The sequence below is a fragment of the Trachemys scripta genome, chromosome 20 (assembly GCF_013100865.1).
Source record: "Trachemys scripta elegans isolate TJP31775 chromosome 20, CAS_Tse_1.0, whole genome shotgun sequence".
NCBI classification, from domain to species: Eukaryota; Metazoa; Chordata; order Testudines; family Emydidae; genus Trachemys; species Trachemys scripta.
In genome coordinates this window covers 5,697,829-5,723,280 of record NC_048317.1, presented here as the reverse complement: position 1 = coordinate 5,723,280, position 25,452 = coordinate 5,697,829, and the positions used below count along the sequence as shown (strand labels likewise).

Genomic DNA, 25,452 nt, shown 5'->3' with positions numbered 1-25,452 from the left:
TTTTGATGTGAAAGGCATAATACAGAAGAAGAGTCATATCAGTTATGTCTCGCATTTGAACCACACCTCCAGGAAGCAAGATCCCATCTAGCCCTCCCCACTCACTGAATCCCTTTTCCTGCAGTTTCATTTCTCATGGCATTTTGTAACATTTTTACAGGACCAGCCCTTAAGAGCTTTAGTAGGAGGCTATCACCTGGTTGGGTTTGTGCTGGCTACTTTTGGTACTCATACATATGCTCAGACACTGAGTAAAAGAAATGTAGATTATCTAAAAAGAAATTTATTGCATTTCATGCAGCTTATAATACATGCATTGACTGAGACTAGCGCAATGGTTAACAACTTACTCCCCCACCCCCCAGATTTCCTTTAGTGTTTCTGGAATAGACTGGGACAAGTTAGAGCCTCTACTGTCCTTAGAAAATATGTTCATTGTAACACAAGGAATGTTTTATTCCCCCAGAAGCTGCAAATATCCAATGCCTAGGCTTACCAAAAACAGGGAGGGGGGGCGCGGGGAGGAAAATCTCCCAATACACTCAAGTGCACACACGCGCGTGCGCACACACACACACTCACGCATACCCCTACTGAACTACCAAGTTGAGAAACCTTAGTCTAGCTCTATTCAGAGTAGAATACAAACAGAAACCTGGGAATAAAGCTGTTATGGGAAACAAGATGCAGGGCCTTTTTACAAATCTGACCAAAGAAAAACGTTCTACATCATTTAATAAGCTGCTATCGATTTCATTTTGTTTAATTATTTTCAGTTTCATAGAGATGAACAAGCAGCTAAGTATGTTGACATATTGATTTCTGAAAAAAATAAAAATATTGCATCTTTGTCAGTTTCTGTTGGATATTTGCTCATACCCACCAGAGGCGGTGTATAGTGCACCAGAGATCAGAGCCTACTATAGGCTTCATATCAAGTACAGATACACAGAGGGAGACGTCTTCATCAGAGCCGGTCGGAATGGCAGAAGTCAAGCTGGTGTGTGTCAATTTCCATGCTGACAGAATACTCACTACGGTGGGCTAATTCAGTCCCCTGCCACCTGAGGCGCTTGTCCATCAGAAGTCTGATTGGTGGACTGAATAAACATGGGCTGGGTGATGTCCTGACCTGCAGGCATGGTCACTTGCTGAATCTGATAGAGTTGCTGAAAGAGGTTGAAAGGGGATGGAAAAAAAGGTAATCGAGTGTCAGCAAGATGTTCAACTATTAATAGCATGCAGCCTGTGTAGCCCTCAGATTTGACCAATGGTATAAATCAACACACAACAAGTAAAATATGCTCAAAAAGTTGGAGCATGAATTACTCTAGGCCTTAAATACCAAAATGTGACCGTATAATGAAGTAATTTTATGAACTTCTGATGCCCAGTTGGAACCTGACAGACTTTGTTTTAGATGTATAATGTTATGAGAGCTTGATCCCTGAACAGATTAGGACTGAAAAAGCTCCTACTGATGATTTAACCTTTTATAGGTACCAGAGTCGGTTTGTCAGGTTACTTCTAATCCCCTTCATTTGGCTCTCTGTATTCAATTACTGCTCAACCACTTAGACTTGAAATCCTATTACATATTCCAAGCAGACAGAACTAACTTTTGTTCTCACACTGGATACTATTTTCACAACTTGTCTGAACAGAGAGAGACCGTGTCCTCCAACCCAGTTCCCCAACTTATGTCTCAGTTTGATTTATTGAGCCTTTCCTGCAACCTGGTTTGTATAAATAGGCAATTCAAGATATAGTTACTCCCAGTTTGCTCAATACCAGTTTAGTCGTGATTTCTATTTTCTGTTAGTCTACACTCTGAAGTTTGATCAAGCTGCATTTCAGATTAGCCCTATCTGCAACAAATTGTATTACAAAGTTTATTTATGGCAAATCTACCCCTCACTGGATCCAGTCTGATGTGTCCATTCAAAGAACTTAAAGAAATTATTCCATCTACTTCATGTGCAGCATTTATGACAAATGAATACAAAGAGTGTGCTAAACTATCATTAAACACTTCCTTCACACAGACAAATTGAGAATACACCTCCCTCAAGTTGTTCTACTTCAAAATGCTTTCCAGTGACACACTGAGAGGTTACACACCAAGTGTCTATCCTTGTTTATTGGCTTAAACATTTCCTAGGATGCTATCTTAATAAGACACAACATCTTATTTCTAGTAGCACCTGGGATGAGACTGATAGGGCAAAAGTTAAATAGCTGATCTGCCATAGTCTCGAAGAGTAGGGTTAATTTGGAGTAAATATAGCAAGATAATAAAAGGACATCACATGAACTACAAGTTTGTCACAGTTCTCACGAATCCTGGTTGCTAGGTCCATTTTGGGAGGGGTAGTGACTTTCTAATCTCACTATCCCACTTCTTGTTAGACACCTAGTACTAAAGACCAAGAGCTTTCTTAGCTCTGACTTCATGGACACTGGCTCCTTACTGATCGGTCAATCGTCCTGAGTTCTGAGATAGGTACCTGTCCATCTGTGAACTGGCTGAACTGCTGCTGTCCTTGCTGGACTTCTGTTTGTGTAATCTACAATAAAGAAATGATACGGGTGATCAGTGAGGGAACATACCTGCTGGGTCAACAAGAAATTAACAATATTTTACCCTCCCACAGCACCTTTCACTGGTGAATCAGCATGCACTTTACAGGTTTTTTTTGTTTGAAATTAAGCTTCATAACATCCCTGTGTGGTAAAGCAAGACAGATTAAGGTCCTTGCCTGGAGTCATATCAGTGAGTCGGTGGCAGAGCTGGGAACAGAACCCACGAGTCCCATCTCTCGGTACTTACCTCTGCGCTAAATTAGTCTCCAGTACAAGCTCACAGAAATGTCAATTTTAAACAAAACATATATGAAACCACACACAAAGTAGCATGGCAATGAATGCTAGTTGAGAACAAAGGGCACTGTTGGATTCAATAATTAAAAAGCAATGCAAAGCAACCTCCCATTACTTTCATAAGCAGTACATGGACACTCAGATTACAGACAGGAAGATGAGCAGTTCTTTCAATTTTTGAGGGTGGATAAAATTAGGTTTAGCTACAGTTGTCTGACAAGAATATGAAGCATCTTAGCAGTTGTGTTGATCTGAGCTGTGCTGCTCTCATTGAAAACCTTATTGCCCCATCTCTGGAGCAGTTCTAGCTCTGAGGAGAGTTACTGCCCTGTCCTCCTAGTCAAAAGGAATTGAAGGAAGAGAAGAGCATAACAGATGAAGCGTGAGAAGCATTAAGCTCTATCCCACAACCAGTGCAGGCTGATAACCAAGTCAATGGCTGAATTGTAAAAGCTCATCATTTAAAAAGTGGTGAACGTTTTCAGGAGTTCCAAGAGGTATCTTACATAACAAAAACAGAGATTTCTGGTATGACACTGGAGACTTCTGTCCAATGCACCAGGCCAACTATCCATTTAACATGGACATGCCTGAACGTATTGGAGGCAACAGAATGAAAAACACATCTACTGACCCCTAATCTGGCTAGACAGTTGAGAACTCTGTCACGTACTCATATTAAGTTGGTCGACTTCAAGTTGATTCCCTTTGTGAGTTTTTGATATTTAAAGAGCTTTCTTTGAGCATATCGCCAAACTAAGGCTATGTCTACACTAGAGACCTTACACTGAACTCTCTGTCAACATACTTAAAACCACCCCCAATGAGGGGCAGTGGCTATGTCGGCGGGAGAGTGTCTCACACTGGCTCTTTCTGTCGGTGTAACTCATGTCGCTCAAGGGTTTTTTCCCCACACCCGAGAGACATACGTTATTCGGACAAAAGTGCTAGTGTAGACAAAGTCTAAATCTTTTACGATTGAAACTTGAATCCTAACTCTGACACTGCTACAAAGAAGCACATACGTGTGTGTCAGGTAGATTCTGCCCTTAAAGATGAAAGGAAGAGATGAGAAATTGAGGGGAGCTGTTTGGTGCCCTTTTGCTCCTTCAGCTCACACTCCTTGTGGAGATATATTCGACAGATTTCTCTTCTTCTACACAACATTAAAACTGATTGGTTTATGTAGCACCCAGAAGTGCATGGTATTTTGCAATGCAGATAAAGGTAATACGTCTTGCTTCAGAGAGTTTTTAAGAAAACAACACAGGGATAGGTAGAAGAAAGGAAGGATGTGGGATCGGAAAATGGGATCATTAGGAAGCTAATTGTAGCTAGAGGGTAATGAAGCAGGGTAGCTATCTTAATTTTTCAGATTACTAACATGATTAGTTTTATTTCTTGTGACTACAGGTGACTGGGCGAGGGTGAGAAGATAAAACATCATGTCTTATGACAGCCATATGCAGTCCTAGCAAGAGGCACTTGATCATTTGTAGTGCACTGGGAAAAAATCCAGGCGCTTACATTTTGAAAAATTTAAGAGCCATTCTTGAATGATCTGCCACTTCTCCCATATCTGCTTAGGAGCGCACACTCACCCACCCTCAGGGATGAAGAGTCTTTCTGCTAAGAGCCTGAAGCACTGATGTCAATAGACCTTCAATGCAAGAGACGTGCTTCTAACATTAAGATTGCTCCAAAGGACACAAAGAGATCACACTCGTGTCTTTCACTCCCTGCTTTGTACCTTCTCTTTTACCCTATGCCTACACAGCTTGCCAGCCCTCTCCTTTCATGAATCCTCCTTATACTGGTGATCTTTCCACAAGGCCTGAACTGTTTGTATCTTGTGGCATTAAATGGGCAGCACCTGGGCCTCACCATAGGCCTTGTACAAGTGCTGTGAACATTTACATCACTACCCACATTTACATGAACGAGATGGTTACTCCAGACTTCCACTGTGCTGTTTTGTTTTATTTTTATTTATTTTTTATGAATGCAGTAAGGCATAAAAATCAGGAATGCTGGAAATTGGAATCTCAACACATGGGAAGAATAGTTTAATAGTTAATGACAAGTTTTTGGTATTACAGTACATACCTGCTGTGCGTTGGCTGCAAGCGTCTGGATCTGTCCCTGGACTACCTGGGTGCCTGATACTGGCTGAGCTAAGCGGATATACTGCAGCTGGCCAGCATTCAGTTGAACCTAGAAACAAGGTAGGGAAAGAAAAATAAAACAGTGGACTGTGTAGTATGAAACACATAAACTTGCCTTCTTGTTTCCCCAACAGAAACCAGAGTAACACATGATACTTGGAGGACTGAACAGATGCAGTGTTGAAATTAATAGTTACATGGATTCTGTCAAAGAAAATACAAAGAACACTTTACCACTGCAAATTCTTAACTAAAACTTGAAAGAGCCACCTTAGCATCTCTCTTTCTACAAGGGGAAAGTAATTAGAAAGTAGCACGCTGAAGGTTTTGATCAAGTGTTAGAGAGCCCTTATATTTCCTTTGCAAATACAAAAAGTGATCAGGTTAGTTCTTCTGTCATACAAGTCATTCGTACACATAAGAAAACTACTTTACCAGTGAGCAAGCTGCAAATAGTAACATTCCTATTATGTTCTTCCCATCATTTTCCTTTAGATGTTTGGTAACTTTTCACCTTCTTAAAAATGAGGGAACAACAGAATATTATCATGCCAATGTTTTGTGCTTTATATTAAAATACAAAACCTTCAATTTAATATAACACAAGGTGAAAAGTTTAAATGTTGGCAAGTCAGAAAAAAGTTACCATAGTAACATTAGTTCTGCTCTCTTACACATTCTGCATTTTTAACTATATTAACAAACATTGGAAAAGCAACACAAACGAAGCAAAACATGGAACACGGCTGAATTAATGTTACTCCCAGAACTGCAACTTTTTCCATTAACCTACTTTTGAACATTTAATTCAGAATCTTAAGGTTAAATCGTTATATGCAGCTTGCATTTTAATTTACTTTTAAACAAGGGGGGTGGGGGGGGAAATCAAGAGCCATTACAAGTAAAGAGCATAAAAACTCCTTTGCTTCGCCAGTGACACTGGGAAGCTCTTGGAACAGAAATTATTGGGCTTGCAGTTTTCACAAACTCTGCTGACTTCACCAGTTGTGTCCAGAAGCCCCGATCTTGCTCTTGAAACAACAGCCTCTGCCGCAGTTCTAAACTCCATACGAACATAAACATTTCAATACACAATCTGTTTCATTAAAATTTGCCTGCAGAGAAGGTTCTTTCTATTGAAGGCTTCCCACTTCGATTTTTAACCGCAATATTAATTTAATGGGTGAAACAGATTTGAAATACTTATGAAAAAAACACTTATTTTTGGTTCTGCAGAGAACAAAAAGGGTCTAGAGCTCATTGACATCTAGCTAATGTGAAAATTTCAAATAGTAAAATTCAGCTATTTTTGAGATGTGAGCAAAACATTAACATTTACCTAAAACGTACATCTCCCACCTTTTCTCAAAGTTTAAGAAAAAAAATAAAAATATGAGCTGAGATCAATGATGGAAAATTATAGCCAGAACAACATTTTCAGAAGTTATAAGCAGGTGCAAATCAATGGGGTTATAAGGAACATTCTGATATCAAGCTTTTAATTACAGTGGGCACGACCAGTTTTATGACACCTTACATCAGAAATGTAAGTTTTTGTGCATGTGCAGTGAGAGACCAGAAGAGATTTTCAGTGGAGCCCTGAACATGAGGAGCCATTAAAGGGAGATACTGATGATGCCACCAACAGGATAGGAGAGGGCTCCAGGAAAGCAGCCTAGCGAAAGTGGAAGAGGATAGAATAACAGTGCTGACGGCAATATAGACTAATGTCCTATTAAAAGCCATCTGAAGAGAGTGCATTTGTTGCTGCACTTTGTATTCCTACACTGTGGCCTGATAGATTATCTATCTGAAATATAGAATGGGTCTCTCTGTACAGTAACCGGTGCTTCAAGTCAGTGTGGATCCCCTAGAAGGTGTGCAGGAGCCTCACGTGCACAAGGCAGAGTTTTTTGGAATAGCAATGTTTGTCAGGGCCATGCGTGCACCCTATCTTTCCTTATGCTCCTCTGTGAGGGTAGAACCGTGACAATCCCTCAGGTTCCTCACAGGTCAACGTGCACACTTCTGTGGACTCAAATGCAGGGATGGATGGCAGGGCATGGGATCCACAACCACACTTACTGTAGAGTAACCACTCTCCCTCCTTTGAGTATGTGTCAATGTGGATCCCACTGTAGGGGATTAGCAAACAGTATCCTCCCTGGAAGGCAGCAGTGGGATTTTGGCAGTGCTAGTCAAACAGCAACTGCAGTACTGCTCTTCCAAAATCAGCATCTGACCTGGCTGCCATGTCAAGGGCATAACATTTAACAAAAGTCAGTGAGTTGCTCTACCTTGCAGACCTGAGTCTGGAACATTCCTGAAGCAAACAGAAGATGCTGCCTGGGCCCTGGGGGACTGTGTCTTGATGTTTGGCGGAAGAGGCTTGCCAGCCATCTGATAGCTAGTGGAACTGCTCTGTGTGATCCTCTTGGAGATTCTTTGAGACGAGATGGCTTGGCCTTTAGATGGGCCAGAAATGCCCACAACGTGGCAGGGATGCAGCCAGAAAGGTTTGGTTCCATTAAGGTAATAGAGCAAAGCTCTGGACACATCCAAAATATGTAACTTCTTTTCTCCCGGTGTCAAGTGCAGCTTCAGGAAGAAGACTGGCAAAGTGATCGACTGGTTCAGGAGGAAGTCTCAGACCACCTCAGGAATGAACTTGGGGTACGGTCTCAACAGTATCATGACCTATGGAAAGAAGTTAGGCAATCTGGCCATGAGAGCGTGGAACTCGCTGACTCTCTGATGAGCTGATGGCCACCAGAAAGACCGTCCCGATGGTCAGGTGGTGTACTGAGCACTCTGACAGTGGCTCAGAGAAGGAGGTTCCATCAGTTTTAGGAGGACGATGTTGAAATCCCATGTGGAAGTCAGGTCCTTAACTGGAGAGGAGAGAGAATGGAACTCCCTTTCTGTATGCTCATTGGGTCTAGCTACCACATGAGCTCTTACAGTTCTTGAGGGAGGACTGTGACTCTTCTGTTCTTGTGATGCCTGGATGGGGAGTATGCAGGCCTCAGCTGTAGCTTAGGACCAAAAATGAAGCCTGGCAAGCAGTATCTTGTATGTACATACCCATATGTGGCCACAAGTACACCCCACTGTCACTGGGTTTGATTTTAGGTTGTTTTCCAGCAACTGAAAAAATCTGAATTTGTCCTCTGGCAGGTAGGCGCTGGACAATCAGGAGTTGATCACGGCTCTTATGGATTCTATCATTCATGATGATGTAAGGGGTGACTTCTTATAGCTCACAAGGAGTCCCAGTTGACGGTACAGGGAAAAGGCTGTTACACTCTCCTGTGGGGTTCTGCCTCTGATCAACCAATTGTACAAGTAGAGATAGATGTGGATTCCATGCTGCCTCAAAATGCACTACCACTACTTGCTAAGCATTACTCTCACTGCCATGGAGAAGGGCTGAACTCTCTATTGGTAAAGGCTGAGATCTCTGGGAGTATCAGGTACTTGATGGATAGCTATATGGAAGTATGCATTGTGATGGGGAAGCCTAATAATAATTAAAATAAATATTTTCTGCTTCTGTAGAGCCTTTCCTCCAGCAATCTCAAAGTGTTTCATAAAAATGCTTTATAAAATAAGGAAATATTATTACACCTATTTCACAGATGGCGAACGGACACAGAGATACTAAGTGACTTGTTTAAGGTTGCAGAATCAGACTCAAACAGAATTGAAATAACACGTTTTGCTGAAGTATAGGTAGTAAAAGACCTAAGGTTTAGGCAATAAGTGTTATATTAACAGTTTCCTAAGCATACCTAATTATTTTTTCTCCCAAGACAAAATTCAGGCAGTGGTAGGTAGGTAAGTAAGCAAGTAAATAAATAAATAAAAGTATGTGTGTATGTATGTGAAAGGGCTGATGTAACAGAGTTTGATACAAGACCATGAGAGTGTTACACATTCCCCCTGGTGGAGTCTTACCGGAATTTGCTGGATTTCTCCTGTGTTGGTGATTATCTGCTGCATGACTTGCATGGTCTGCCCAGTTCCACTCTGAGCCTGCTGCGTTTGTCCTTGTGGCTGTGCTTGGACGATCTGTACCTGTTGACCCTCACCAACCTGCATCGTCACTGGGGTGGTCTGAATTCCAACACAAAAAGGAGCACTGATTGACTTGTCTGAAAGTAAGTGGAATCTCAGAGATTTACAGCCAGTAACCGGAGGCTCTTTACAGACCTGCTTTCAGCTTGTTGATATTTCAAATTCAACCTACTTCAGCATTGTGACAACCTGATTCTAAGTCTACTGCCACCAAGAAATAGATAGAGTTAATTTTAGTTTTCAACAAAATCTGTATTGTTCAGTTTTAAACAAGATGAACTTCTGCAAATAAGGTTATGTGCATTTTTGCCAGCAGAGATCTATCTATCTTACGTACTTAACTGGCCCCACTACTATAGCATCTGAGCACCTCAAAATCTAATGTCTTTATCCTCAGCCCCCATGAGGAAGGGAAATAATATTCTCCCCATTTTACAGATGGGGAACTGAAGCACAGAGAGGCTAAGTGACTTGCTCAAGGTCATGCAGGAAGTCTGCAACAGAACAGGGATTTGAAGAGAGGTTTCATGAGATCTAGGTTAATGCCCTACCTAGCCACTGGACAATCCTTCCTCTACGAAAGGGGCCCTTCCAAAGAAGTCAACAAAAAAGAGCCACAATGGCACCTATATACCACTAGAAACACAGCAATATTAAATGTTTGCAAACGTAAGAACAAAACTGTCTGGAAAAGTAAGGTTCCTGAGGCAGGCCCCATGCTAGCTCTTAAAATGCCCATACTATGCCGTATATACTATACTGATGGTACTTTTAAAATAACATTTTCCAGCCTCAATGTGAGAGAAACAAGGATAAGAAAAAAGCTCGTACAAACTGTAAGATTTATGTAGTTAACAGCATCCATATAAGCACAAAAATGCATTACAGCTTCACTTCTGTCATGCAGCTGCCATCGCTCACTTCAGAATAATGGTCCAATTTAGTCCCATGAATCAACAAGTCGTACATTTGCTTTTGGAAATACAGGGACGTCACTTCCCTAGTAGGTAGGCCTATGCAATTCAGTATTTCAGCACAAAGTACGTTAGTTGCAATCCATGTAGTTCCTTGTTCCTCTGAGCATTTTACAGACAGCAGGGTAGATGTCAAGGTGCTACACAATATGGAGTTCTGACATCAGAAGAGGTTACTAACATCCTAGTGTGTAGCATCAATGCTGTTTTCCCCAAAGGCTTTCAGACACATCAAAAATTTAATTTCCTCAAACATTTTGGATAAGGGAGAGGAGGATGCTACAAGATTTATTGGGAGCTTTGGTTGAGTGGCGACTGGATAGACAAGGTAAACACAATCCTCCACCCTAGATTATACAACACCCAAGACTGTTCAGCTAATCAAATAAACTAAGTGGCTTATTTTAAGACCTCAGAGGCATAGCCTCATACAAACAAAGCCCATGTATAAAGATCTAATGTCAAGTGCTTATAAGTCCACACAGCAGGTACACCAGGCAATGTACAGTCATTAGCCGTTAGAATAAAATCCTGCACTGACAAGTGGATGATTAAATGACCAAATAAGTCGCTCTCCATCTCTATACACTATGGAAAAAAATGCCACTATTTCAAATGAGATGGAAGCCTTCTGTCAATAGTCCTCTTGGTCTCTTTCAAAACAGTTACATAATGACACTGAAATTAATTTAAACTGTCATATAGGTTGTAAAACCAATTTACTTAGTGCAGAAAAAACCTTTCTAGCAAATCACCAGAAAGACATTAAGTTTTTCCCTCCTTCAGAGTGTTCATGGTAAGGTCAATACAGCAATTGCCCACTTGTTAAGTTTTCAAACAAGCATTTATGTGCTTTCTCCTGTTCTGCCCAATACTTGGGAGGAGCACCCTGTGCAAAGCTACCTCATTATCCTCCTTCAAAACTCTCCTGTTCTGTGAGGCCTACAAAAAACTTGGCAACAATCACACTGCTGGTGTCATGCTGACCATATTGTCTCGCTTTTTATTTGCGTCCCCATCTATATCCACCTTGTCTTATACTTTGCTTGTAGGCTCTTTGGAGCAGGGACCACCTTTCTGTTCTGTGTTTGTACAGCACCTAGCACAGCGGGGTCCTGGTCTTTGACTAGGGCTCCTAAGTGCTAAGGTAACACTAGTTACTACGGGTAACATCCAGATATGGCTTTTCATCCCCAGGGTCCAGCAAGGCCTTGGCTGGCTCTGTAGAACTGTAACCCCCGCGGGCTGGGCCTGTTCACAGACCTGTCCTTGCTGAGGCTGAGCAATGATGATCTGTCCTGGCTGGATGGTGGTAGTGGATGTGGTGGTCTGTTGGCCTTGCTGTTGCCCCTGGACCTGTACTGCGGCAGGCTGTTGAGCAAGCGTGAAATAGTACTGGACAGGCTCGGCGGGAGTCACAGCCTGACGCACCTCTTCCTAGAATACAGGAGGGGGAAAAAAAGACTAAGCATCTTGGCTGAAATCCACTTCCCTAAACAATGCTCAGTACAATGGATTCTTTAATGCTAGGTTCTAAACCGTTTAAGCCAAAGGAAAGTAAATTCAAACTGCCCTGTAAGGACAAATCAGATAGAAAATAATGGGTTTCCACAGACTTTTACTGAGCTACACAAATCAAAGCATTTCAAATTTCTAAGGTACGACGTGATCACCCATTTCATTATGAAAAGCAAATGAGCAAACAATTATCATAATTAAAACCCTTGCAATTACAGTGCTTGGCAGTAAATTCCAGCAAGGCCTGTTATCTTAGCACAGTGCTAACTGGAAGTGCCCCACGAAGAGACATACAAAAGCACTGCATGCCACTGAAGCCTGCTCCTTACCCTACGTGCTGAACACAAACCTCAATCTACCTCTTGCAGTGACACCACTGGGAGTTTTAAAAAGACAATCTGATTTTATAACCAAACCATTCCAGAATTAAGCTATGTCTACACTGCATTTTCATCTGTAAAACTTTTGTCAGTCAGGGGCGTGAAAAAAACCACCCCTCTGACCGACAAAAGTTTTCCCGACGAAAAGCGCCAGTGTGGACACTCTCATTGGGGGTGTTGAGAGCTCTCTCTTGCCGACAAAGAGAGGCGACTCTGCAAACCTTACAGAGGCACGGCCGTAGCAGCAGAGCTGTGCCCCTGTAAGCTGCGCAGTGTAGACATAGCCTTAGAACGGTAGGACAAGTGATGTGGTTTTGCAAGGTCTACTTCTGCTGACAATTGAGATATCTCAGCTTTTGTCAAAGAACTGAAGATCCCGCTCTGGCCTTTTTGTTTCAAGTAAAGGAAATGCTGTACCTTTTCCCTGTTCTAGTTTATCTAAACATGGCCTTGGGAATATAGAAACAATGCTGATTAATGGAATTTCAGGAACAGAAGTAGGAATACTGGATATTATACAAGCCAGAAATGAGCTAACCCTTAAAAAAAAAAACCCACACATTTTAGCTCCTCGGAAATAAAGATTGCTCCTACACTTAGAATTAAATGTGGTTCCCCAGATGTTCAGTCCATGGCAGAAGGAGTAAACAACCCTCTCCCAGCTACCTTGAGTCCACAGCTGAGAGTGTAGGATGTTTACACATGCTACAGCATGGCAGATTCCACATTACTAAAGCCTGTTGGACTCCCTGATATTAAATAAGGGCCGCCCATAGATCAGTATCAATTACACCTACTTGAGATGCCAATTAAAACAAAACAAAAACACCCAAGTGAAACAAGATCAAAGTGTATGTAGTCTGAACGGCTGAGGGCTTAATAATGGCATACAGAGTCTTTCATCTCTAAATTGCCTGGTCACAGTGATAATGACTGAAAGTTGTTACTACTGGATGGATTCTTAGAGACCTATGTAAAATGAGCCCAGTTCCTAATAAACATCACAGGGCTACAACTGACACTAAGTGGCACCTTTTTTTGGTCAGTTTCAAGCAGGAGGAAAGGTTGAACAGACCATGGAAAATAAACTGTCTTCTTCCATCACTGAAGTAGATTTCCTTCAGGTCAAAGATGAGATACAGATTGGCAAAGAATGACATGGAGGAAGCATGCAATATTACTGACTCTGATTCTGTCTCTATCCACAGTAAGGGTACTAGAGAGACAAGGGTGTGTGTGAGAGGTAGTATCTTTTATTGGACCAACTTCTGCTGGTGAGAGACATGAAATAAAGACAGAATTGTCAATCCTGCACTAAATAATATATATTTGATTGAACTCTATAAAATGCAAGTGTAATGTATTATTAAGCCCTTTCCTTAAATACACACACTCTTTTCCCAACCAAAACTAAAACATTACACAGCCTGTTGTAGCTAGGAAAGAAAGATCTGCTGAGCTTGAATCTTGGTGTGAACAGTAATGTCAGCATCACCCAATGGTAATGCAGACAAAACACCCCACTGATTTAGTTTTACAGTTCCTCTTTCATGAGTGAATTCACTGGAGTATTTTAACTTGGCTTCCTCAAGCTCTTTGTGAGCAGTGTGAGGATCTTTGCTCTAAAGTTAGAACATATTCCATTTTGTTGTTGAAATCAAGTCTGTCCTGATCCAGTCATGAAAAATCCATGCACGGGGGAGGACAGCTGTAGCAGTTTCTTTACAGCAAGCTACATAGATCTCCTATTCCAAGGATTGCAACACTCAAATTCCTAACTGAGCTCTTGAACAACATTTAAATCAACTCTGCACCTCAATAAAGCATGCATTTTAGGTTAATGTTTTATAGTGCTCCAGGCAGAAACTGATTTAAATCTGAACTTGTTTAAACCAGGTTATGTCTTGCTTAAACCAGGCTGTCTCTTTGGCTATGTCCACACTTAAGGCAGCATTGTAGAGTACAGGCACTACGCACATGGCTACATGCTGCAGCGAAAGGCTCTAGTGGGGTTGCATAGTGGAGACAGGCTCTGGCAATGGGGAGCTGCTGAAGCCTTTCCCCACTGCCAGAGCCCGGCACTGTGTCAGGGAAAGTCTCCAGCATCAGGACACTACACTGCTAACAATATACACCCTGGGCGTATATACCCTGGGGATTCAGGTGTGTAGGGCACTCTACTCGCCTAAACCTTGCCTCGCTGTCTACACTGCTAAATCTATCCAAGCCAGTTGGGCATGCAGTGTTTGTACTCTACACACTACCACAAATGTAGTCATACTTTTTCTTTTAAATCCGTAACTTCAGATACCACAGCAACACAACAGTGACAGTTTCTCCTCCAACTCTCTGATGTAATGAACAATAACTTGTCAGATAGTCTTAGCTGTGGCAGAGATAGACTACCAGTTTTAGCCTTAGCAATAAATAAATAAATGCAAGCCCTTCAGCCTACAGGCAGCTACTCTTCAAAGTTGTTGAACTTGATGTGTTTTTCTCCACTGAAAATTCCTTCCCTACTTTGTCAATGATATCATCCACCAAAGCTCTCCCGCCCCTGAACGTGTATTGCTAGTCATCCAGCAGTGTTCACAGAGGCAGGAAATATACAGGTGTTCGGCTTTGAGAAATTGCCACCTATTTCAAAACAAATATTGATGTAGTTTCAGTTATTTATTCTGTGCAACCCGGATGGGAAAGCTTTGGCAATACTGATCGCAAAGAAGAATTACCATGGATTATACAGTAACGATGTTATTGGCATTTGGTGAGATAATGTACTACTGAAGTGACTTCATATTTTGGACTTAGGCAGATTACAAATATGACTTCTACAGAGGCTTCTTTTTCACGGTGAAGTGAAAGGTCAAATGAGTGAACAATGCTGTGTACATATTTTGGGTGTTTTCACTATGCTATCTGGATAGGGCCATAAAGGCACCACTGTGTAGAATCACAGAGTAGGAGAATTGAACATGAACTCTTAGGAATCTTGACTGGCTTTTGTTATCTCAGGCTGTTACTCACTGCTTTTAGTTTCAACATGTTTATGCTGAACCAATTTTCCTGATTTTGCCAGGTTTCCTGAGAAGCAGGCCCCCCCATTCTCCAAACTGGCATGCACAGATTTTCTTAGGGTGCATCTTTGAAAACCTGTTCTTTACATACCACAGTAGCAAACAAATTCGCTTCAGAGGAATCATTACTTTGCTATATTGTAGAAGGATGAGCAGGCAGCTCTGTGGGAAGGGACTGAAGGAACCTGTGCAACGTTCTCATATGGGACATTCACCATGTGAGCAAATATATACAGAACATGGTCCCATCAAATATGTACAGAAATCATGGGAGGTTGCTGAATTTTTTCCTATAGCAGAATGTTCTAGGTCTTTCCTGAGTGAATTCTTTCTAATAAGTGATGTTTTGCTACCACTCTCAAATACTAGTATATATAATGGGATGAAGTTAGCAGCAGACCTTTTTCTGTTCACAAGAAAACCATGCTTTTCCAAGAAATGACAGGGAATGTGGTTGGGCCCAGATGACAGGAGGTCATCAAGAAAAGGGTAAATATGCAAGCCCAAAGGTTAAGGCTCTATGTTGAATGTGCTGCTCTTTGTATCCAAAGTGAAGGAATTTTCTGTATATTACTCGCATTGGCATGTGAAGGTAAGCCTCCTTGGAATCAATGGATGATGGAAAATCTCCTAGTGATACATCCGCTGGGATCTACGTCAAAGAAAGCAGGCTGTTTTATAGCACTTCGGGGAAGTGTGAGAATAAGTTGGAGCAGAGAATTATAAGGGTTATCATGGACTTGCCACAAAGCTTTAGGCAATCTCAAACCTTCAGAAGTTGCAGTTCCAGATAAGTAAATCATTTGCTCCAGCACCTACAAAACATTGGACCTAATTATCCAGAAAGAAAGGAGTGACAAACTCCACACAATTTGAAAGGAAGTCAAGCAATGATTCCAGGAGCTACTGAACAAGGTACTGAATGAAGCATCATCTGTAAATCTAAGAATTACCTAGAAAGCTTTATGGCACTGGGTGTTAATCTAGCTGTTTAGTCTACAGGCAGTTTGTAGAGAAGGGAGGTTCAGTAGTCTGACCGCTGGACCTAGATGAACAGCTACATATATCTACAGCTTGATACAACTGTGGAGGAAAATAAGCCTTTTAGACAAAAGGTGATAAACTGGTATAGCAGAAAGTTGGATTTCTGAAGCAGCAAAATTGGGCTTGAGCAGAGAAACCAGTGCTTCTTAAATACAAACCTGTTACGTTTCAAAGCAGGCCTGGTGCTCGGGATGACTGTGGCAGCCTGCCGCTGTAAACATCCGACTGAAAGCTCCCTTCTAGCACCTTACAGCTTCCAGTCAAGGATGTTTACAGTAGCAACGACTGCCCAGAAAAATGCAGAATGTGGTACTTCTACGGGAAGCAACATGTTTCCTTCTTCTCCAACAGCCTGGAAGTGTTAGCTCAACAGGTTTCTAGATGTTTAAGCATTCTTAATGTTAGCAACTTTTATTATTTGTAACCTCTATTAGCAGCCTTGTCAACCAGCAATTACGTAGATCAGTCTCATACCAGTTTTCACTTTTAAATCAGTTACCAGTAGGTGCACAAGTTTGGTTTCATCACATTACCTGCTCAAGTGACAACTGGACACTTGAAAGTGATAGAATGAGTAAATGCAAAAATGAAAAAAAAAAAAAATCTTCAATCTTTTTAATAACACCCCGCTCTTATATAGGGGTTTCATCAGTAAATCTCAAAGATTTAAAAAAAAAAAAAAAGATACCAGGAAACATCATTACCCCATTTTACAGTTGGGAAACTGAGGTAAATGGCTTGTTAAGATCATCCAGCAGGCTAGCAACAGAGCAAGTGCTTTACCCAATAGGTTGTGTTGCCTCCACATGGACATTTCTTTGTAATAATTTCGATACAGGCCGTCATTTGGCCCCTCTAAAGTAAAGCCAATTACAAACTTTTAAGGAGAAACGTTTACAAAAAGACAACACGTTTGTGGACTTCAGTGGCTGAAGGAATGTGGATCTTGAGCTCAGATTTCAATCAACGGGAGGAAGTATCTGGTGTAACCACACACAGACAGAACTGTGCCTACTGAGAGGATAACCAATGTTCCATTTTATACAATCCCCACTGGAGTGTTCAGTACACGTTAGATTTTAGATTTCTAAAATGTACCCAATTACATCTCTGAGGCACTGGCAACAGCAATGTTCACATACAGAAAAAACTAAATGTCTAAGAAATTGAAACAAATATTGAACACAAACATACAATAAACTGTACTTGCCTTATGTTTGAACCTCACTTTATATTACTATTTAATATCAGAAGTATGTAAATAGTGGAAAAATCGAACTTATATGTAAAGAATAGTAGTAGCTGTTTTCCCAACTCACCTGACGTTTTGGAGGTTTAAGTTCATCCCTTGGAACAATATCGATGAGAAAGTCAAATTGATCAAACTTTGTAATTGCCATGGCAATATCATTCCTCTGTAACAATTCAAAAACAATGGAAATAATCCGTCAGTTTTAAAACTATCTATTTGGTTGCAGAGTAAAATAAAAGTTGGGAATGCCCATCATATGGAACTGAATTCTCATCCTTGAAGCCCCAAATGGTCCCATTCACATAACTAGTACTATTATTTCAGAAACAGCAGAGGGCAGGCAAGCAGAATGAGAGAATCATGCAAACCGTGAACCACCACAAGCAATAAGATGATCTGTAATGGCAAAATTATCCCCTCACATCTCAGAGAGGAGCTCTCCTATCGACCTAGGTAATCCTCCCCCCAAAAGGCAGTAGCTAGGTCAATTGAAGAATTTTTCCGGGGCTTAGGTCTGCTTCACTACATCACTCCATGGCGTGGATTTTTCACAACCCAAGTGACACAGGTTTTCTTAGCGTACACCAGACCTCACTGGGTTAATTTTTTAGGGGAAGAACCATTGATAAACATTTTTGAACATTTTAAAATCAAGAGTAAATCAAGACCGGATGTTTTTCTAAAAGATCCACCAAAATAATTCCTAGAGTGTAAGTTCTATGGTTTATAACAGTGGTTCTCAAACTTTAGCAACCCGAGGACCCCCATTTTGATTTAAATTTTTCCGCAGACCGCCCAAGCCTACTGACGTTTATTTACATTTGAAGAAAAAAAATTCCATCCCCCACTCCACCCCTTCCCCAAGTCCCCACCCCACCTCTTCCTGCCCCAAAAGCCAAGCGCATCCTGTCTCCGCTCCTCCTCCACCCTCCCAGCGCCTCCTGCATGCCGCAGAACAGTGTGCAGGAGGCACTGGGAGGGAGGGGGAGGAGTTGATCAGCAGGGCCGGCGGCCCCGGACATGACTCGCAGACCCCCTGGAGTACCCTCGCAGACCCCAGTTTGAGAAACGCTGGTCTATGTTATATAGGAGGTCAGTTGAGAGGATCACAATGATTCCCTTCTGGCCTTACAATCTATGATACCATAAATAATTGTGTCTTAGAACAGTTGGTTCTAAAGCACATAAGGGGGAAAGGAGTTCAGTAGAGCTGGCTTATTTTAAAGAATCCTTATTGAAGTTGCAGGAACAAACCATCCTGATGTGTAGAAAGAATAATAAATATGGCAGGCGACCAGCTTGGCTTAACAATGAAATCCTTGCTGATCTTAAACACAAAAAAACAGCTTACAAGAACTGGAAGACTGGACAAATGACCAGGGAGGAGTATAAAAATATTAGCATGCAGGAGTGAAATCAGGAAGGCCAAATCACACTTGGAGTTACTCTTAACATCCCTTGTTAGCTGCAACAAGAAGGGTTTCTACAGATATGTTATCAACAAGAAGGTGGTCAGGGAAAGTGTGGGCCCCTTACTGAATGGGGGAGGCAACCTAGTGACAGAGGATGTGGAAAAAGCTAATGTACTCAATGCTTTTTTTTGCCTCTGTCTTCACAAACAAGATCAGGTCCCAGACTACTGCACTGGGCAGCACAGTATGGGGAGGAGGTGACCAGCCCTCTGTGGAGAAAGAAGTGGTTCAGGACTATTTAGAAAAGCTGGACGAGCACAAGTCCATGGGGCCGGATGCACTGCATCCAAGGGTGCTAAAGGAGTTGGCGGATGTGATTGCAGAGCCATTGGCCATTATCTTTGAAAACTCATGGCGATTGGGGGAGGTCCCGAATGACTGGAAAAAGACTAACGTAGTGCTCATCTTTAAAAAACGAAAGGAGGAGGATCCGGGGAACTACAGGCCAGTCAGCCTCACCTCAGTCCCTGAAAAAATCATGGAGCAGGTCCTCAAGGAATCAATTCTGAAGCACTTAGAGGAGAGGAAAGTGATCAGGAACAGTCAGCATGGATTCACCAAGGGCAAGTCATGCCTGACTAACCTAATTGCCTTTTTTGATGAGATAACTGGCTCCGTGGATGAGGGAAAAGCAGTGGACGTGTTATTCCTTGACTTTAGCAAAGCTTTTGATACGGTCTCCCACAGTATTCTTGCCAGCAAGTTAAAGAAGTATGTGCTGGATGAATGGACTATAAGGTGGATAGAAAGCTGGCTAGATTGTTGGGCTCAACGGGTAGTGATCATTGGCTCCATGTCTAGTTGGCAGCCGGTATCCAGCGGAGTGCCCCAAGGGCCGGTCCTGGGGCCGGTTTTGTTCAATATCTTCATTAATGATCTGGAGGATGACGTGGACTGCACCCTCAGCAAGTTTGCAGATAACACTAAACTGGGAGGAGTGGTAGATATGCTGAAGGATAGAGATAGGATACAGAGGGACTTAGACAAATTAGAGGATTGGTCCAAAAGAAATCTGATGAGGTTCAACAAGGACGAGTGCAGAGTCCTGCATTTAGGATGGAACAATCCCATGCACTGCTCCAGACTAGCGACCGAGTGGCTAGGCAGCAGTTCCACAGAAAAAGACCTAGGGATTACAGTGGACGAGAAGCTGGATACGAGTCAACAGTGTGCCCTTGTTGCCAAGAAGGCCAACAACATTTTGGGCTGTATAAGTAGAAGCATTGCCAGCAGATCAAGGGACGTGATCATTCCCCTCTATTCGGCATTCGTGAGGCCTCATCTGGAATACTGTGTCCAGTTTTCGGCCCCACGCAACAAGAAGGATGTGGAAATACTGGAGTCCAGCGGAGAGGCAACAAAAATTATTAGGGGGCTGGAGCACATGCCTTATGAGGAGAGGCTGAGGGAACTGGGATTGTTTAGTCTGCAGAAGAGAAGAATGGGGGCGGGATTTGATAGCTCCTGAAAGGGGGTTCCAAAGAGGATGGATCTAGACTGTTCTCAGTGGTACCAGATGACAGAACAAGGAGTAATGGTCTCAAATTGCAGTGGGGGAGGTTTAAGTTGGATATTAGGAAAAACTTTTTCACTAGGAGGGTGGTGAAGCACTGGAATGGGTTACCTAGGGAGGTGGTGGAATCTCCTTCTTTAGAGGTTTTTAAGGTCAGGCTTGACAAAGCCCTGGGTGGGATGATTTAGTTGGGGATTGGTCCTGCTTTGAGCAGTGGGTTGGACTAGATGACCTCCTGAGGTCCCGTCCAACTCTGATATTCTATGATAAGAGAAGAGGCTGTTCTTGATTTAGTCACAGTTACACAGGAACTGGCTCAGGAAGTAAGTGCTTGGAGCCACCAATTCACAGTGAACTTAACATAATACGTTCAATATCCTCTCAAAAGGATAATTACAAGAGGTAGTGCTATGACACTGAACTTCAACAAGGGGACTTTTCTTTAGAATAGTCAGAAACAACCTGAAGGAAAAGTGACAATATTACAGTGTACCACCAGAGAGACTGTTTAAGAACATTTTAGGGTCGCAAAGTGAGCATAACCAAGCAGTTGGGGGGAGGGAGGGAAGGAGTTAACTCTGAGTTCTTAGGACCTGTCTGGTTTTAAGATTAAGTTAGATAAGTTTATGGAGGGAATGGTTTAATGGTAAAACATATTAGCCAAGGAATACCAAGCAATGGTAGGTAAATAGTATAATGGCTAACAGGGGTCAGGCTGGAGACTCTTGCCTACATGCTCGGGGTCTTACTGATCGCCATATTTGGGGTCGGGAAGAAATTTTCCTCCAGGGTAGATTGGCTGAGCCTCTGGAGGTTTTTCGCCTTCCTCCGCAGCATGGGGCAGGGATCACTAGCAGGAGGGTCTCTGCCAATTGAAGTCACTAAAACACAGGATTGGGGACTTCAACAGCAGAGTCAAGGGAAGGGGTAGGGACGGTTTTGTGGCCTGCGGCATGCAGGGGGTCAGACCAGATGATCATAATGGTCCCTTCTGACCTTAGCAACAGAGGGTCCTGTGGCAATGGACTGAAGGTGAAAAATCCATTGCTATCTACATACTGCACAGACCACAGTGAGAGATTATGCCATACGTTATCAAAGAAACTGAGGAACCACCTGATCAGCATCCTATACAGCAAACAGAAAAACATCAAGAAAGAGCTCTCCAACCTGGAGACTCTCATAAATAACCAACCCTCCACACAAACGGACTTTACTAAAATAAGACAGGAGATCTACATTACACACTTCACCTCTCTACAAAGGAAAAAGGACCGTAAGCTGTCTAAAATCCTACCTGCCACATGGGGCCACAACAGGGGTACCCCTAACTCACCCAGCAATATCGTCAATTTATCCAGCTACACACTCAACCCAGCAGAAGAGTCTGTCCTATCTCGGGGACTCTCCTTTTGCCCCAGCACCCCCACGAACATGATACAGTTCTGTGGTGATCTGGAAGCCTACTTTCGCCGCCTCCGACTCAAAGAATACTTTCATGATAACACTGAACAGCGCACTGATACACAGATACCCTCCCACCAACAACACAGGAAGAAGAACTCCACATGGACTCCTCCTGAGGGTCGAAATGACAGTCTGGACCTATACATAGAATGCTTCCGCCGACGTGCACAGGCAGAAATTGTGGAAAAACAACATCGCTTGCCTCATAACCTAAGTCGTGCAGAACGCAATGCCATCCACAGCCTCAGAAACCACCCTGACATTATCATCAAAGAGGCTGATAAAGGAGGTGCTGTTGTCATCATGAACAGGTCTGACTACCAGAAGGAGGCTGCCAGACAACTCTCCAATACCCAATTCTACAGGCCGCTTTCCTCAGATCCCACTGAGGAATACACTAAGAAACTACACCATCTACTCAGGACACTCCCTACACTAACACAGGAACAAATCAACATACCCTTAGAGCCCCGACCGGGGTTATTCTATCTACTACCTAAGATCCACAAACCTGGAAATCCTGGACGCCCCATCATCTCGGGCATTGGCACTCTCACTGAAGGACTGTCTGGATATGTGGACTCCCTACTCAGACCCTACGCCACCAGCACTCCCAGCTATCTCCGTGACACCACAGATTTCCTGAGGAAACTACAATGCATTGGTGACCTCCCAGAAAACACCATCCTAGCCACCATGGATGTAGAGGCTCTCTACACTAACATCCCACATACAGATGGAATACAAGCTGTCAGGAACAGTATCCCTGATGATGACACAGCACAACTTATTGCTGAGCTCTGTGACTTTATCCTCATGCACAATTATTTCAAATTTGGTGACAATATATACCTCCAGACCAGTGGCACCGCTATGGGCACCCGCATGGCCCCACAATATGCCAACATTTTTATGGCTGACCTGGAACAACGCTTCCTCAGCTCCCGTCCACTCATGCCCCTTCTCTACCTACGCTATATTGATGACATCTTCATCATCTGGACCCATGGGAAGGAGGCCCTGGAAGAATTCCACCATGCTTTCAACAGCTTCCACCCCACCATCAACCTCAGCCTGGACCAATCTACACGGGAGGTCCACTTCCTGGACACCACCGTACAAATAAGCGATGGCCACATTAACACCACCCTATACCGAAAACCAACCGATCGCTACGCCTACCTTCATGCCTCCAGCTTCCACCCCGGTCACACCACACGATCCATCGTCTACAGCCAAGCACTGAGGTACAATCGCATCTGCTCCAACCCCTCAGACAGAGACCAACACCTACAAGATCTTCACCAAGCATTCTCAAAACTACGATACCCACACAAGGAAATAAAGAAACAAATCAACAGAGCCAGACGTGTACCCAGAAGCCTCCTGCTACAAGACAGGCCCAGAAGAGAAACCAACAGAACTCCACTGGCCATCACCTACAGTCCTCAGCTTAAACCTCTCCAATGCATCATCAGTGATCTACAACCCATCCTGGACAATGATCCCTCACTTTCACAGACCTTGGGAGGCAGGCCAGTCCTCGCCCACAGACAACCTGCCAACCTTAAGCATATTCTCACCAGCAACCACGCACCGCACCATAACAACTCTAACTCAGGAACCAACCCATGCAACAAACCTCGATGCCAACTCTGCCCACATATCTACACCAGCAACACCATCACTGGACCTAACCAGATCAGCTACAACATCACCGGCTCATTCACCTGCACGTCCACTAATGTTATATATGCCATCATATGCCAGCAATGCCCCTCAGCTATGTACATTGGCCAAACTGGACAGTCACTACGCAAGAGGATAAATGGACACAAGTCAGATATCAGGAATGGCAATATACAAAAACCTGTAGGAGAACACTTCAACCTCCCTGGCCACACAATAGCAGATGTAAAGGTTGCCATCTTACAGCAAAAAAACTTCAGGACCAGACTCCAAAGAGAAACTGCTGAGCTCCAGTTCATTTGCAAATTTGACACCATCAGATCAGGATTAAACAAAGACTGTGAATGGCTTTCCAACTACAGAAACAGTTTCTCCTCCCTTGGTGTTCACACCTCAACTGCTAGCAGAGCACCTCACCCTCCCTGATTGAACTAACCTCGTTATCTCCACACTGATATATACCTGCCTCTAGAGATTTCCATTACTTGCATCTGAAGAAGTGAGGTTCTTACCCACGAAAGCTTATGCTCCCAATACTTCTGTTAGTCTCAAAGGTGCTTTTTACAGATTCAGACTAACACGGCTACCCCTCTGATACCTGACACCTTCTGACCTTAAAGTTTATGAGTCTATGAGCATATTTGAGAAAAATAGTATCCCAAGTGATGTTAAGAGATCAAAGTTATGATGTAAGATGGCAAGAGGACTAAGAGGAAGCGTGAAGAGCAAAGAGTTAAAAGATACAGGTGGACTACAAAGTATATTAGAAGAAGGAAAGCCCACAGGAGAGTCAGTGAGCCTACCAAGATGAGAGGGTGGCATTGGAGACCAGGGATACTAAAATCCCTCCCCAAACTACTTATGGACTCGGAGGGTGATGCAGATATACATACCATGGAGTTACTCTCTTCAGACAGTGTCAGATAGAGGTTTTTCAAAACAAAGGCAAAACAAAAAAAAGGAACTAAAAAAGAGTGAAATTGTGTAAGTCGCCATTACTGGACAGCATTTGTCCAAGTTCTGAAGATACTCAACGACAAAGCAGCTGATAAACAAGGTAATTTGTCATTAAAAACTACTTCTACAATAGATGACCATATGAGGACCAAAGCCGTAAGACAGCTTTAAAAATCCTGGGTCTGGTTCCAGGAATCACAGAAAAAGGAAGAGTCTTATTTGGTATTAGGAGAAATTCACTGAAGCTAGTATATGTGAGCACAACAGGATTGAGATATTTGCCCTTTCTGATGTTACCTAGGATAAAAATTAGAAGGGCTATCAATCCTCACACTTCAACTTATCTGAGGCATTTGAGGGCATGTATCACCTTGGCATCTAAGTGCCAACAGTAGCCATGAAGAAAGTAAGGGAAAAAAAGCATTTTCATCTCTGTTCCACAGGTATAGTATATTTTAAAGGGGCACTGTTACAGCTGCAGGGGATTGCACCTGTATCCCCTCCTCTGTGGTACACCCCAGGATTCCTAGTCAGGTATCCGGTCTCTAGCCATCACCGGTCTCTGGTCAGGGACCCCTGTCTCACTCCCTTATGACAGGGAGCTGCATAAGGTTCATATTTAGAAAGTAAAAGGGGTCAGAAAACACGGACATGGCAGTTCAAGGTTTCATGAAATAGCTCTCCATTACCTGCAGAGTCCTCCGCTTGTTATCTTCAGTGTGTATCCATGCCCGTAGCGTCAATTCTGTTATGAATATTTGAGCAGCCTTGGCAAACAGCACAGGGGCTTCAGCACTAATCATCTGTAATGAAAATGTGCATTTCATTCACTCATCAATCAATGTACCACACTTGATTCCATCATAGAAGCTTGGTATCATATTAACAGATAAATAGTCCAGGGATGAATAAAATGGTAGTTTGGGAGATTAGGGGATTTCCACATTACATCTGAAGGCCATCTCGCTGCAAGATGTGGAAGTACAA

General features: G+C 42.8%; 1 protein-coding gene across 2 annotated transcripts in view; it reads right to left on the bottom strand.

The window, feature by feature from the left end:
• Positions 1–261: 261 nt before the first annotated feature.
• The window catches only part of NFYC (nuclear transcription factor Y subunit gamma), a 63,530-nt gene continuing 38,339 nt past the window's right edge, over positions 262–25,452 (bottom strand). For both annotated transcript variants that reach the window (XM_034753947.1, XM_034753946.1), the window contains 7 exons: positions 25,155–25,268; positions 17,435–17,530; positions 11,360–11,533; positions 9,003–9,161; positions 4,987–5,094; positions 2,508–2,567; positions 262–1,169 (listed from right to left, as the gene is read on the bottom strand). In XM_034753947.1, coding sequence (XP_034609838.1) covers positions 1,050–1,169; positions 2,508–2,567; positions 4,987–5,094; positions 9,003–9,161; positions 11,360–11,533; positions 17,435–17,530; positions 25,155–25,268 — 831 coding nt within the window. In that variant the 3' untranslated portion in view covers positions 262–1,049. The remainder of the gene's footprint in view (positions 1,170–2,507; positions 2,568–4,986; positions 5,095–9,002; positions 9,162–11,359; positions 11,534–17,434; positions 17,531–25,154; positions 25,269–25,452) is intronic.